General features: G+C 36.8%; 3 protein-coding genes across 3 annotated transcripts in view; all 3 read right to left on the minus strand.

Moving 5' to 3' along the window:
• Window positions 1-1,546: 1,546 nt before the first annotated feature.
• Window positions 1,547-3,542, minus strand: LOC109203586 (uncharacterized). The gene is made up of 6 exons (XM_019363195.2): window positions 3,500-3,542; window positions 3,044-3,376; window positions 2,426-2,779; window positions 2,223-2,348; window positions 1,922-1,977; window positions 1,547-1,833 (listed from the first exon to the last, which is right to left on the minus strand). The coding sequence occupies exons 1-6, from the start codon at window positions 3,540-3,542 to the stop codon at window positions 1,702-1,704; spliced, it is 1,044 nt and encodes a 347-aa protein (XP_019218740.1). The 3' UTR covers window positions 1,547-1,701.
• A 1,103-nt stretch (window positions 3,543-4,645) lies between these two features.
• LOC102079150 (uncharacterized) lies at window positions 4,646-11,347 on the minus strand. Its single transcript, XM_025904451.1, has 6 exons — window positions 11,058-11,347; window positions 9,454-9,812; window positions 8,836-9,189; window positions 8,638-8,757; window positions 8,008-8,063; window positions 4,646-4,798 (listed from the first exon to the last, which is right to left on the minus strand). The coding sequence occupies exons 1-6, from the start codon at window positions 11,345-11,347 to the stop codon at window positions 4,646-4,648; spliced, it is 1,332 nt and encodes a 443-aa protein (XP_025760236.1).
• Window positions 11,348-12,813: 1,466 nt separating this feature from the next.
• LOC109203002 (uncharacterized) overlaps window positions 12,814-15,633 on the minus strand; it is a 9,546-nt gene continuing 6,726 nt past the window's right edge. Inside the window, exons 2-6 of the mRNA XM_019362036.2 lie at window positions 14,427-14,735; window positions 13,872-14,216; window positions 13,569-13,703; window positions 13,423-13,478; window positions 12,814-13,329 (exon numbers count right to left, since the gene is read on the minus strand). Coding sequence (XP_019217581.1) covers window positions 13,222-13,329; window positions 13,423-13,478; window positions 13,569-13,703; window positions 13,872-14,216; window positions 14,427-14,484 — 702 coding nt within the window. The 5' untranslated portion in view covers window positions 14,485-14,735 and the 3' untranslated portion in view covers window positions 12,814-13,221. The remainder of the gene's footprint in view (window positions 13,330-13,422; window positions 13,479-13,568; window positions 13,704-13,871; window positions 14,217-14,426; window positions 14,736-15,633) is intronic.

Below are 15,633 nucleotides of genomic sequence, written 5' to 3' on the forward strand. Positions count from 1 at the left end.
GCACTTCAGATGAAGTCAGTCATTAAAAGTTTACTTTTTTCTAAGTCTGATATGTAAGAATTTACTGCGGTGAAATATTTATTTATTTATTATGTTTTGAAATTCACAGCATTTTGTGCTGTTGAAATTTTAGAGTAATTCAAATCAGATACTTAAGTCAAATAGCACTAATAGCCAAGTGGAAGGAAATTTAATTCTGATATGTTAAAACATTTATTTGGTTATATTTTATTGGACAATCTTAAGAATACGTCAACATATTCTTTAAAGAATCTGGTTATATTTTGGCAAAAGTCTTTCAGTGGACAACTGGTACGTGGACATTATCTCTACTGGACTGTGACTAGAGTTTATGTTAAAGCATTGAAGGGATGTCAGCAATGGGCAAGGAAGGGCTGCTAAATCTTTACTAGATTTATGGTAGCAGTGTGAAATCTCACTTGTTGTGTCCTTGAACCAGAGCTTTGGAGTGGCTGTTAGTAGGAAGGCTGGATTCCTATAGTTACAACATAATTGATTAGAGAGAGGCCAGGTAGGTATTTTGCAGGTAAGTTTATTTGCAGCAGGTAAATCCAGCTGTTATACTGTAGATTTGTTGAGTGGTGATCGTTGTTGCAGACTCCCGTGTTTTGGCCAAGCTCAAGCTGTTGGACAAACCCAAACCATTATATTTTCACCACTGTGCTTGACAGTTAGTGTGAGGTGTTTGTGCTAATACGCTGTGTGTCTGTTTTTCTCCAAACAAGGCACTGTGCATTCTGGTCAGACATCTCCACTTTGGTCTTGTCTGTCCAAAAGTAATTATTCCAGAAGTCTTATGGTTTGTTTGATGCTGTTCTGTAAAGCTATGCTGTGGTGTCATGTTCTTTTGAGAGAGTAGAGGCTTTCTTCTGGCAACCATTCTGCCAGTACCATCGTATAAGCCACAGTGTAATCTTTTTCTGATTATGCTGTCATGAACTTTAACTTTAATCATGCTGAGACCTGGTGACTCTTGGATGTAGCTGTTGGGGGTTTTGCAGTTTCTCTGAGCATTTTACAATCTTGAGTTTCTTGATCTTATCATCCAGTCTGTATTTCTATATACATTTTTTGTAGAATTCTGTGAAGGAGTTAACAATTTATTTTGGTTATGTGACAAACGAGTCTTTCAGTTTTATTTTATGCATTGGGTTAGAAGTTTGTTATTAAGTCTATATGCTAATGATGGATGAGTGATGAAATGCTTCTCCCACTGAAAACGCTACGTCCAGATAAACAGAATCAACCTTTTGGGATTTTCAGGTCAGGTCATCTCTCATCCAATTGTAGAATCCCCACCATAGTGTCTCCTATGTAGGAATGCGTGATAACTTTTCCCTCAAAAAAGTCAAAGAGCAATCTGGACAAGTGCCCCTTGCAACCTTGTTTGATTCTTTAGCCCTTTCCAAAACCAGGTGGATGCAGACAGACTGAACTGACTTAAGCTAGTCACGATTAACACTCTGAGACAATATTGATATTGTGAGTCATGTTGTTAATTTAATCATTTATAACATCACACAGAAACAGGAAAACAAGAACAGGCAAACACAATAATATGTAAATAACAGTATATGCAAAACATCATGTTTTCAGCAAAATCAGGAATAAGTTCTTTGTATTTTCTATTTCCAATTAAACAAATCAGCATTAAAAGACAAGTTTTGTATAGACACACTTTCACACTCTGCTTTTGATATGAGAATACACTGTTTCCTCAGTTTCCAGTTCATTCTTCTTCTTCCTTCCTCTTGCAGTTTTACTTCCAGAGAAATGCAGTGCAGCATAGTTTAGATCATGTCCACTTTCAGTCTATACAAAATAAAATTCATATTGTTATATAAAGCTACTGGAAATTGTTTCCCTGAATTAACAAATATGATTTAGTCTTATCACTTACATGTTCATTCATTGTTTGGCTCAAGGTATCTTGTCTTGCTTGTGAAGAGCTGTTTTCTGGGCATAATGTTGATTTAAAAAAAATAAAAATCCACATTACCTCATGCTTTCAATTGTGGACTTGACAATTTTACTTTTTAAAAAATTAAAATTATGTTTTTGACCTTGATGTGTTCAAATGTAACGGGGTGTGCACTCAGCAGCTAGTATCAAGTGTAAAAGTGTATATAACATATGTACCAAATACAATTTAATGAAAATGATTTAGTATGATTTTTTAAGAGCCAGTGAATAACACTTACCTTTAAATTGTTTACATGCTGCTCTTTGAGTTCGGCAACAGATGCAAACAATATTAAGAATCACAGAAATAAACAAGCAGATTATTGCTATAACCAACACAGTAAATTCAGAACCTGCCTTTTGCTCTAGAAAAAAAGGAAAGAAATTATTAATGATTCTGAAAGACACAGAAAACTAGCTGTCATATTATTCAAAGTCCTACCTATTTGAAGTTTAGTTCCATTTCCAAAGAATAATTCCCAACATGTGGCCACAGCACAGTAGTAAGTCCCTTCATCAGACGAGCTGACGATTTTAGAAAAAGTATAATTGCAGCTCTTCTGGGGGTCAGATCTTTTATCACATTCTTTACTTTTGTTTCTGTCAGTGTAGATTAATTTTGGATAACTTTTATGTGATCCAGCTCTGAACCAGAGCACAGTGAGATCTCCGGGACATGTCTTTTTGTCAGGGTCAGAGAAGACTGAGCACTGAAAAGTCACCGAGTTTCCTGGTTCCTGGACTGTTATCAGCGGTGACTGAACAACAGTATAGTCTGATGTCCTTTGAGTGCGTCCTGCATAAAATAAAACAGTGTTAGCAAATGTGACTTTAGGTGTTACAAAGTCGTGTACCTTGCATTAACGTATTTCACTTGGAATATCTTATGAAATCACTAAAATTAGTTAAAAAAAATAGATAAAATGTATCTTGGATTTTATGAAATGTAAATTATTCTGTCAGTTTTCACAGCAAGTTTATTGATGATGTTATTTTTCCTTAACACTTCTGCTTTACTGGTTAAAGTTAGGGAAAACTTGTAATTAGATCGCATTATTACCTTTGACTAACAAATATGAGCCGCTCCATTCAGTATTCTTGAACCACTCGGTGATTCCACAGTGGTAGATTCCCTCGTCCTCTTGGTTTGCCCTCAAAATGGTCAGGTTGGTGAAATTTTCATTGTAATAAACCTTCCATCTTGATTGATTAAACTCAGCAGAAAACTCAGGTTGTGCAGATTCCTTCAGTGTCCATATTAATTTTAGAGTGTCCCCGGTACTCTGCTTGTACCAGTCGACTTCTCTACAGCTGAACTGTGAATTCTTACGCAGATGACATGTGAAGGTTACAGTTTCACCAAGTTGAACTGAAGTTATCGGGATAAGTGTATCTAAATTGAAAGAAAACAGAGAAAATCTACAATATTAAGTCACAATGATTATTGAAAACCATGAAAACAATATGAATATGAACATGAATACAGAATAAGAAATAAAATAAAGAGAAAACTTACATCCTTGATGGAGATAAAGCAGTGTAACCAATAACACGATCATCTTGACAGTGTCTCTTTTCTTGAGCTTGAAGGTATTTCATTGACTGTAGGAGGTATTACAGCATGTCACACTGTCAAATGAATCTGATTGGTTACCACAGAATAAAGATTCAAGTGCACTTCCTGTCACACATTTCTGTTGTCCAGGGCAGGTCATCTCTTCCTTATATATTTAGCCATTTTAATTATAAGGTAAATTCCTTTTCTAATTAATGTTAGGGGTTCATCTTGTAGTTGTTTCGTCTTTGCTTTCGAATATTTACTCTCTGTCCTCATTGTGTGTCAGCAGGTTCTTCTACGAAGTGATTGTATTGGTCAGTTGTTCATATCATTTCAAACAACCCTTTTAAGTGTTCAGTGTTTCTCAATAGACATGATGGATCCTTACCAGTTTAAAATGTTCATCTTTAAAATGTTAAAAAAAATAAATAAAAATGTTAATGCAATAATATACGTGTGTTAGGGGTTTAAGTCCTGTCTAGGACCATGTTTAAACTTTCCTTTCAGTCATTGATTATGATCATTTTCACATCCTCCCTGGTTAGGTTTAGGCAATACATCTGGGTTAGATCTTGAGTGTTATCTGATTTACAGTGCTCTGTCATATCTAAGAGTAAAGACCCCAGCATACATTTTACATGCATTTATCTGTATGTCCAATAGAGGTTGCTTAAGTCTAAAACTTAAATGGTCATAATTGCAGCTTGCACAATGGACCTATGGGGTCCATTTGTGGTGTGTGGACCATTTTTGTTTTTGCTGCACAGCTATTTAGTGAGCCTAACACACTTCCAGCAACATCAGATAGAAGAGTTATAATGTAAAGCCCCACCCCTTCCCAGACAACAAATACATCTTTTTTTTTTTTTGGTTGTTTTTTTTGGTTGTTTTGCCTTTTGCAAATTAGGGAAGATCATAATGTTTTAATGTAGCTTTGAAACAACCAACAGTTTCACCCTAGTTTACCACTTTAGAAACAGCCTTTCCTTATCGTAAGAATTATTATGTATCAACAAAGTCAATATAAAACTAATATGGAAGACTGGCTCTGTGATCGGCTTGAAGCTGGACACTCTGGCAGAGAAGAGGACACTAAAAAAACTGCTAGACATTATGGACAATGTTGGGCATCCTCTGCATATGGTCATAAATAACCAGAGGAGTCTGCTCAGCGACAGGTTGCTTCTCCCTAGGTCTAGAACCAACAGACTTAAAAACTCCTTTGTCCCACACACCATCGGACTGTTTAACTCCTTCCTGAAGGGGAGGGGGAAGTAGAAACATGAAGACAAAAGAGCGCGGGGACAACTAACCAGGTGTTTGCGCAACCAAACACAAAATAAGAACTAATTACTCTGTAATATCTATCTATCTATCTATCTATCTATCTATCTATCTATCTATCTATCTATCTACAGTGGCTCAAAATACAGTGTTAATAAAGACTTTGTGTACAGTGTCCAAAATTAATTGACTTACTGATCATTGTATTTAGATGCCATTATTTGCACTGTTTCATTCTAAATCCCATACTTTAAGAGAGTATAACACTAAGTTACACATGGCAGTAAAATAAGGTACTGTGCAAAATCTTGTGCCACCTCTCATTTCTTTATATTTTAGTACCAAAATAGGAAATAGGAGAGTGATTTACTGAAAGTTGCACAAATAGAGGAAAACAGAGTACATAAGACAAAAAAAATCTTATACAATTCTAATGACTTTGAAAGTCAAAATTTGGTATGTAAATAGTTTTTTTTAGGCGAACCACGTTTTTAGCATCCTCTGCTTCTGCAGTTTACTTAAGTTTCCAACATAGCATGCTACTATTCACCAAGTTTTCAGCTAGTCGCTTTTTGGGAAATGCCTTGTTGCCCGTCAAACTGCAACAGCCTGTTTGTAACAAAGCATTTCAAATACAATTAAAAACTGGTTCTGTGCTAATTCATCTGTTATGACTATAAATGAGTGAAAAAACAGCCAAATGTCCAAAGTAAAACTTTTGAAAGACCTTTAGAAAGCCTGGGGAACTACTGCCCAAGAGCACTAAAAAAATTACAAGAAAGTTGCTCTTTGTGAAAGTTACTTAACCTACTTAAAATTTTGTTCAGCTGCAACACAATCCCACAATATAGTTTCTAAGACCTTGACAACCCCCATGTTAACATACACCAAACAAAGAGAAATGGGAGTGAGACAAAACATTGTTTTGGACCTGCAATTTATTGAAAACGCCGCTTAAAATGAAACAGGCTGTTTTACAGCTAATCAAAAGTTTACAACCACACCTCCACAAAAACACGTATACCCCCCAAAAAAGAAATCAAAGTTCCAAACATGAACTCAGTAATGAGTAGTTCCACCATTATTGTTGATCATTTCAAAAATGCGTTGCAGCATGCTTGATGCAAGCATTTCCATGAGGTGAGTGGGAACATTTCTCCAAGTGGTGAGGACGGCCTCACGAAGGGCATCTACTGTCTGGAACTGTTTTCTATTCTTGTAAACTTTCCTTGCCATCCATCCCCAAAGGTTCTCAACTGGATTTAGATCAGGTGAACACACAGGATGGTCCAAAAGGGGTGATGTTATTCTCCTGGAAGAAGTCCCTTGTCCTGCAGGCGTTGTGTACTGTAGCGATGTCTTTTTGAAAACACCCAGTAGTTGCCACACAGACGGGGGCCCTCAGTCATGATGCTCTCTGCAACATCTGGACATAGCCAGCAGCCATTTGGCACCCCTGCACCTCCTGAAGCCCCATTGTTCCACTGAAGGAAAAAGCACCCCAGACCATTATGGCGGCCCCTCCACTGTGGCAAGTAGAAAACATTTCAGGTGGGATCTGCTTGTCATGCCACTAATGTTAGAAACCATCAGGACCATCAGGGTTACATTGTTTCTCATCAGAGAATAAAACTTTGTTCCACCTTTCAGTGTCCCATGTTTGGTGCTCTCCTGCAAAGTCCAAATGGTCAGTTCTGTGCTGTTCAAGGAGACGAGGCCTTTGAAGACATTTTCTGTTTTTGAAGCCCTTCAGTCTCAGATGCCACTTGATGGTTATAGGGCTGCAGTGGGCACCAGTAATGGCCTTAATTTGGGTCAAGGATCATCCAGCGTCTTGACGGACAGCCAATTGGATCCTACAGCTCAGTGCTGGTGAAATTTTTTGGGGTCTTCCATTAGACCTTTTTGTTTCATAACCCTCAGGATCATTTAGGAAATTGTCGTACTGCGTCTCACTTCAGCATCGCTGCTAAAGTGAGACGCGCTGCGAGAGACCCTGCTTATGCAGTTCAACAACACGACCACATTCAAAACGGGAACATTTTTTTGCCTTTGCCATCAGAACGTCATGACAGTGTGACTACCTGACAGAAGATGACAAATAATCCACAATTTAACACAGAGTTGGCCTTTTAAAGGAATGTGGTCCTAAACTTTTGAGAAGCTGTAAAACAGCCTGTTTCAGTTTAAGCGTTGTTTTCAATAAATTGCATGGTGAAAAAAATATTTTGTCTCACTCCAATTTCTTCTTGTTGCATGGTGAAGCTCTACTTGGAACCTTGTTAAGATCCAACCACGCAAAATATGATTTTTTGCCATTTTTCAAGTGGTCTTAAACTTTTGATCAGTATACTGTATACTTGCTTACCAAGTAAGATGTGTCAACACGGAACAATTCGCTTGTTGTAGGAAGCAGTCGATTTAATAAACAAGACATAGTTCAGTAATCTTCTATTTATTTCAAACCAACCTACATTGACATAGATATTTACAAAACATGAAGGTCATAGCTAAATGAAATTAATGCAAAATAAAAAAAATCCATCAAGATAAGAAAAACAACCACACTGTATATTTAAGGAAATGTTATTAAATACTTTTTTTTTTTACTTAATTATATTGAAGTACACTATTGTATGTTTGTCTATTAACAAGGAAGTAATACATCCACTGTTTCCACCTTTTTCTTTTACTACATTACATTGAGATTTACATATTGATGTTGTTCATGAAGAAATAGACACAGATACAAGAATATCTAGAAACATATCACAACATCAGAAAAAAGAAAAGTTCCACATGAAAAAACAAATTCATAGATGAAAATTCATACCATTTACATTGAAAATTATCATTGTAATTATTTATTTTTGTCTATAAACTATTAATAAAATGTGGAAAAGAACATTGGGTTAGCTAAGTACATTTCTAACCCAATGTAAAAAATATGTGTCCAGATATTAATCCAGTTTACGAGCCTTCAAATAAGTATAGACGTTCTTGTCCTCTGCAGGTTCTGTAGTCCTTGTTCCTGGATCTTATCTTTCCACAAGTGAAAATTACTACAGAATAAGCCAATGAGTCTTCATCTGTCTGAGGAAACAGAAAAATGGTGAGACTTGGTTACACAGGCAGACTTTAAAACATACGGAAAGCTTGCTCCTGATGTTTTTCACAGTTACCTGTGGAATTTTCTGATCTCCTTTTGCTGTTACATTTGCTTGCAAAGCAACTGCATCTGTATTGATAGATAAATTCACAACGCTGATGTGAGTCCGATTTTGTTGAATGTTGTTTGGAATAATGATGTAGTGGTGTGCGGATGATACTGAAAAATTGATTCCTCCGAAACTAGATGTTTATGTTCTGGAATTAATTCTCATATTAAAATTTGTGCTGTCAGCTTTAATCTCGTTAAAACTACATTAAAGCCATAACCCCATTAACGCAGCAAATCTCCATTAGCGAGTTAATGTGGATCTTTTCATCCATCCATCCATCCATCCATTCTCTTCCGCTTGTCCTATCCCAGCTGTCATAGGGCAAGGGATTTTTAAATTTCTTGTATGATAACTCTTCATAATTAAACAATAAAAACAAGTAGTCAGATGTTTTCTATTCATTATAAAGGTATATATTGAAATACACTACTTTTGATTTTGATTTTCCAAACACATTATTTTTTATACAAAGTATCAGTATTGGATCAGTATTGTTGGTACCACTTGGTGTCAGATCAGAAGGACATCAGTGGTACTGCACATCACTAGAATGACGTTTGAGTGACTTTTCTCACCATGAACAACACTTACCTTTACATTGTTCACATGTTCCTCTTTGAGTTCGGCAACAAACAATAGTGAGAATCACAGAAATAAACAAGCAGATTATTGCTATAACCAGCACAGTAAATTCAGAACCTGCCTTTTGCTCTAGAAAAAAAAGGAAAGACATTATTAATGATTCTGAAAGACACAGAAAACTAGCTGTCATATTATTCAAAGTCATACCTATTTGAAGTTTAGTTCCATTCCCAAAGAATAATTCCCAACATGTGGCCACAGCACAGTAGTAAGTCCCTTCATCAGATGAGCTGATGATTTTAGAAAAAGTATAATTGCAGCTCTTCTGGGGGTCAGATCTTTTATCACATTCTTTACTTTTGTTTCTGTCAGTGTAGATTAATTTTGGATAACTTTTATGTGATCCAGCTCTGAACCAGAGCACAGTGAGATCTCCGGGACATGTCTTTTTGTCAGGGTCAGAGAAGACTGAGCACTGAAAAGTCACCGAGTTTCCTGGTTCCTGGACTGTTATCAGCGGTGACTGAACAACAGTATAGTCTGATGTCCTTTGAGTGCGTCCTGCATAAAATAAAACAGTGTTAGCAAATGTGACTTTAGGTGTTACACAGTTGTGTGCCTTGCATTGAAATATTTCACTTGGAATATCTTATGAAATCACTAAAATTAGTTAAAAAAAATAGATAAAATGTATCTTGGATTTTATGAAATGTAAATTATTATGTCAGTTTTCACAGCAAGTTTATTGATGATGTTATTTTTTCTTAACACTGCTGCTTCACTGGTTAAAGTTAGGGAAAACTTGTAATTAGATCGCATTATTACCTTTGACTAACAAATATGAGCCACTCCATTCAGTATTCTTGAACCACTCGGTGATTCCACAGTGGTAGATTCCCTCGTCCTCTTGGTTTGCCCTCAAAATGGTCAGGTTGGTGAAATTTTCATTGTAATAAACCTTCCATCTTGATTGATTAAACTCAGCAGAAAACTCAGGTTGAGCAGATTCCTTCAGTGTCCATATTAATTTTAGAGTGTCCCCGGTACTCTGCTTGTACCAGTCGACTTCTCTACAGCTGAACTGTGAATTCTTACGCAGATCACATGTGAAGGTTACAGTTTCACCAAGTTGAACTGAAGTTATCGGGATAAGTGTATCTAAATTGAAAGAAAACATACAGAATCTACAATATTAAGTCACAATGACGCAGGAAAATCACCACAGAAACAAAATTCATGTATGGACAAACCTTGAACAGAATAAGAAAATACTTACATCCTCGATGAAGATAAAGCAGTGTAACCAATAACACGATCATCTTGAAAGTGCCTCTTTTTGGGCAGCTTGCAGGTATTTCATTGACTGTAGGAGGTGTTATAGCATGTTAAAGCGTGAAATGAATCTGATTGGTTACCACAGAATAAAGGTTCAAGTGCACTTCCTGTCACACATTTCTGTTGTCCAGGGCAGGTCATCTCTTCCTTATATATTTAGCCATTTTAATTATAAGGTAAACTCCTTTTCTAATTAATGTTAGGGGTTTATCTTGTAGTTGTTTCGTCTTTGCTATCCAATATTCACTTTCTTTGTTCATCATCTCTCAGCAATTTCTCCAACTAAGTGATCGTTTTGGTCATTTGTTCCTATCATCTTCGAACAACCCCTTTTAGTGTTTCTCAATAGAAATGCTGTATTTTTACCAGTTTAAAATGTTCATGTTAACATTTTTAAGTTTAAACTTTCCTTTCAGTCATTCACTACTTTTCGTTTGCTCCACGTTGACACACCTTACTACTTTTCGTTTTCATTTTCACTTCCTGCCTGGTTAGGTTTAGACAGTAAATCTAGGTTAGATCTTGAGTGTTATCTGATTTACAGTGCTCTGTCCTATCTAAGAGTGAAGACACCAGCACACATTTTACATGCATTTCCTTTACTTCCAATAGAGGTTGCTTTAGTCTAAAATTTAAATGGTCACAATTGCAGCTTGCACAACGGATCTATAGGGTCATTTCTGGTGTGTGGACTATTTGTGTTTTTGCTGCACAGCTATTTAGTGAGCTAAACGCACTTCCAGCAACATCAGATAGAACATGTATATAGTGTAAAGCCCTACCCCCAACCCCCTTCCAAGTCAACAAATACATTAATGTGTTTTGTTTGTTTGTTTTTTACAAATTAAGATCCTCATGAGTTGTTAAAATGAATTGGTTACTGTGGCGGGGCGCGGCAGGGAAGGCGGAGGCACCTGCGCGGCATTGTAATAATGCCACGCCAGCTTAAGAGCGCTGTAGGGTCCTGTTGTGTTGTTGTTGGTGATGTGTGTGGCTGGCAGCTGGGATGCTGCAGCCGTGGAAGTGTGTGAACAGCAACCGGTTAATAAAGTAAGATGTCTCAGAATGCAGAATTGTGGTCGGATCATGCATACTGCCTGCCACAGTGGTGTCGAAACCAAGGAAGGGGCATGGCGGAACTGCGACCAGGCCAGCCACGCAAGGAGCTGGCCCAAATGGTGGCTGAGCTGGCGGCCACATAGCGGGAGCAGGCGGTGGTGTCACGCCACCAGCAGAAAGAACTCCGGGACTGGATCAAGCATGGCACGCAAAGGATTGTGATTCTGGCAGCTCTGATCCGGTCCTGGCTGCCACTACCGCCACCCTCACCAGCGTTCCCCGGCAGCGGGCGAGTGGGTGGGGTCCAGACCAATCCGGCACCCATGATTTAAGTCTACCAAAACATCTTGACCGAGTATGCCCGGCCATCTGTTCATGATCTCAAGCTGAACTACATTTGGTTTCTGCAGCAGGACAGTGATTCAAAACACACCAGCAAGGTGTGTTTGGAGCTCAGTCTAGGGGGAGTTCTTTTTTTCTCCTCGTCTTTCCTCATGTTGTGCATTTTCCATTGTTATACCTCTCTGACCTGTCTTTCCCATGTGATGTTTGTGTAATGTATGTATGGTGGGTAAGATGGGTAATATGGGGCCAACCTTCGGGATCAATAAAGTTTTATTGAATTGAATTGAATTGAATAAGATCATAAGATAAACTAAAGACAAGACTTCAATTGCCTGGAGCAAGAGACAGGCATGTGGAATGGAGGAAGGAAGCAAGGGACAAAGCAAGATCTAAGATGATTTTTGAAGTGGCCTAGTCAAAGTCCTGAGCTGAGTCCCATTGATATTTTGTTTCATGACCTTAAAAAGGTGCTTCATGCACGAAAACCTTCCAATGTGGCTGATGTACAGCAATTCTGCAAAGATGAGTGGGCCAGAATTCGTCCACTGCACTGTAAAAGACTCAGTTGCAAGTTTTCACAACTGGAACTTTTTCACACCACTATTTACAATAGTTACAGACTGGTGTCATCAAAGCTGCTTTGCATATTTTAGAACCTATAGATGGAAACTATATATGGTTGTGGGGCTTCACTGCAGATGTATATTTGACCTGTTACTGTTCAGACATAAAGAAATATAGTAAGGAATTTATTAAAAGACATTTGGAGTAGTTATGCTTGGCAAATTGATATAAGACACACACACACGCACATTACACATATACATACATATATACATACATATACATACAAATATATATACATATGTATACACATACGTACGACTTTTTTTTTTTTACTCAGTACATAGTTATTCAAATATCGATGATACAGAAAACTCAAATAGATATCTCAAAGAAATCCTCTGTTACCACAAATTCAAAGTAGGCAGTGAAGATGAGTGTCACTTATTTGAAAATTGATTTTTTCATCCATCGTTTCAGGTTATTCAATTGAGAACCTTAAGAATTATGAATCAAAACTGGCAAAGTAAAGAAACCCACTCACACCACAGGGAGAACAAACAGAAAGAGCCCAGCAAGGGTTTGAACCAGGAATCTTTTTCTTGTGAAATGACAGTGAACACTGCACCACCATGCTGCCCTTACTAATGCATGTTGAACACTGTTGTCTAGACTTTAATTCTGCACTAATGTTCCTTAAAGCAGTGAAGTCTGGTCTGAAGTTCTACAGCTTATCGTGAACAAGTGTCACCATCACCTGACAAACTTACTTTACTGTGATTTTTAAAGTCACTCTAGATGTACCTGAAATTGATGACAGAGACCAAAACCTGCAGGCCAAGATCGGTAACTTTTTATTCATTTTAAACCAAACGTGACCAATACAATTATATTACATGAAATTAAAAAATTTGGTGTTTGAAGTACACTATTCTATGTCTGTCTATTAAGAAGGGAGTAATACATATACTCTTTCCACCTTTTCCTTTCAATACATTACACTGAGATAAACATATTGATGTGGGCCATGAAGAAATATATACAGATACAAGAATATGTAGAAACATATCACAACATCAGAAAAACCATTCATAGATAGGATTAATCCTATGTACATCTATTAGAAAAACAAATTAAAAATTATCATTGTAATTATTTATTTTTGTCTATATAACTATTAATAAAATGCGAGAAAAAAGGGTAGCTAGAAGGATAAGTACATTTCTAACACAATTTAAAAGGCAAGAGTTAAATGTCGCTAGCTATTAATCCACCTCAAGAGCCTTTAAATCAGTACAGATGTTTTCGTCCTCTGCAGGTTCTGTTGTCCTTGTTCCTGTATCCCATTTTTCCATAAGTGAAAATTACTACAGAATAAACCAATGAGTCTTCATCTGTCTGAGGAAACAGAAAAATGTGGATACTTATTTACACAGGGAGACATTAAAACATCAGAAAGCTTGAAGAGTTTTTTTTTTTTTTCATAACTACCTGCAGAATTTCCTGATCTCCTTTTGCTGTCACATTTGTTCGTAAAGCGACTGCATCTGTGTTGATAAATAAATCCACAACACTAATGTCAGTCCAATTTTGTTGAATATTGTTTGGTAAATTAATGTATGATTGACTTTGCATACCATTGCAACCCACACATGAGCTATTCTTCTTGACTGAATAGATTAGAGAGGCTATAACAATCAGGGTTACAGCCAAAGCAACACATAACAGATAGAGAAGTGCATAGTCCTTCACTGAATTAGTCTTGTTGACTGCTGAAATAAAACAAAAGAAAATGAATTATGTTAGCAATGATTAAGTGTTGTCAGATATATTTTTTTAATTTGATTTAGCATTACAGAATATTAGATAAAAAACTAAAATCTAATCAAATGAACAAATATTCCAATTTTCCCCATTACATAAAAACATGATTCAATTACCGTCAGTATCGCCTTTTGTTTTGTCTCCAGAAAATGACTCTACACATGTTGCCACGGCACAGGAATACGTCTGTGAATCAGAGGAGCTGAGGTTTCTGAAGTAGCTGTAGAAACATGTTTTTGTTGAGAGTGCCTCTGAGTTCCTTTCATATTCATCTCCACCATTCACATGAGTATAATTAGAACCCGGGTGAGGCTGATGTGGTTCTACACTCAAACAGAACACGTTGTCATCTGGACATGTTTTATTCTGGAAGTCATGGAGGACTGAACACTGAAGAGTCACTGTGCGTTTCTGATGGACAGAATCAGGTGGAGGAGTTGTAGTGAAAGGAGGCTCAGGTCCTAAGTAATTAAAAAGAATGTGCAAAATCACTTGTTATTTTAAAAGCAAAATTCAATAAAAAGCGTTGCTTTTGTTTTTATATTAACTATTTGGTATTCGCATGGCGGTATGCCCATACATACCGCCATGCACAAATGAGCAAACAATCAATGTAAATTCACAAATTTTACAGGAATCTACAAAAATTCTTCAGGTTTTTGTCTACTTACCTTCAACTTTCAAGTAGGTTCCATTCAAAAATGTTAGTTCTCGATTTGCTGTTTTCATACAGATGTAAACTCCTGTATCACTCTGCTGTGCTTTTGTAATATACAGATCAAATATTCCAGGATCTGTTACAGTTCTAATGCGCTGATCAGCACTCTGAGAGCTAAATGATCTTCCTAAGATTTTAGGAAAGTCTCCAGAAACAAGCTTGATCCAAAACAAGGTTCCTACATCCGTACGGGGGCATGTCAGGTTAATATTCTCCCCAACGTAAACTGTCTTCGTCTCGAAAGTCTGTTCATCGGAGCAAGCTGAAAAATATTATTATAGTCAGACATGAACAAGAGACAGAATCATATACACTGTCTTCTCTTCATTATCTATATAAAAATGGCAATAATTGAAATATATTTGTCAGCTGTAAATCTGATGTCTCTACAAATACTTACATCCAAAACTGAGCATCAGCAACAAATAAAATACAACCATTTCTGTTTTTTTTTTTAAATTTGTTTCTTTTATTACCTTCCTGATACTGTTGTAATAAGAACTTAATGTAAATGACTCATCTAGATATAAATATTGGTAGTGGGAGGGAACTATTTCAGAGCAGTCTGATTGGCTTCTTGTTATGTTGGGGTATCACTCCATTACTGGAGTGGAAACAATATCAACCATTGTTCCAACTAAAGCACATGAAACAACACCAAATGTAAGCCCTGTCGTCTCATATTTGATTCTTGTGGGTTTCTCAAACTGAAACTTAGAAAAAAAAGAACACAACAAAGCTGAAGCACATTTTATATTAATGCTACTATGACAGTTATCGAGCCATCGTAAACATTTAACCCCAAATGCTTTGAAAGAACTCAACTTGAAATTGTAATGCTGGATAAATGTATGGTTATTTAAGTGGCATTTTATTAATTTTAATTGTTTAAAAGTTAAAATCTTATTAATCACTGAACTTCACTGCAAAAACCATGTGTTTCAGTCTGGTTAAGGCATTGTCAAAGTCAGACAACAAGAATGTCTTTGCATAACACTAGATAATGACGGTAGCCATTGTAAACAACTCATAATGACAGAACGCTACATGACAGGGATTACTGCAATGCCACTGAACACCAGGAAGTTTGTTCAGTGTTTTAACATTTTCAGTAGTTGTGAAACACACATTTTATTATAGTAGCACGGTGGTTAACACCG

The sequence above is a fragment of the Oreochromis niloticus genome, unplaced genomic scaffold (assembly GCF_001858045.2).
Source record: "Oreochromis niloticus isolate F11D_XX unplaced genomic scaffold, O_niloticus_UMD_NMBU tig00001690_pilon, whole genome shotgun sequence".
In the NCBI taxonomy this organism is placed as follows: Eukaryota; Metazoa; Chordata; class Actinopteri; order Cichliformes; family Cichlidae; genus Oreochromis; species Oreochromis niloticus.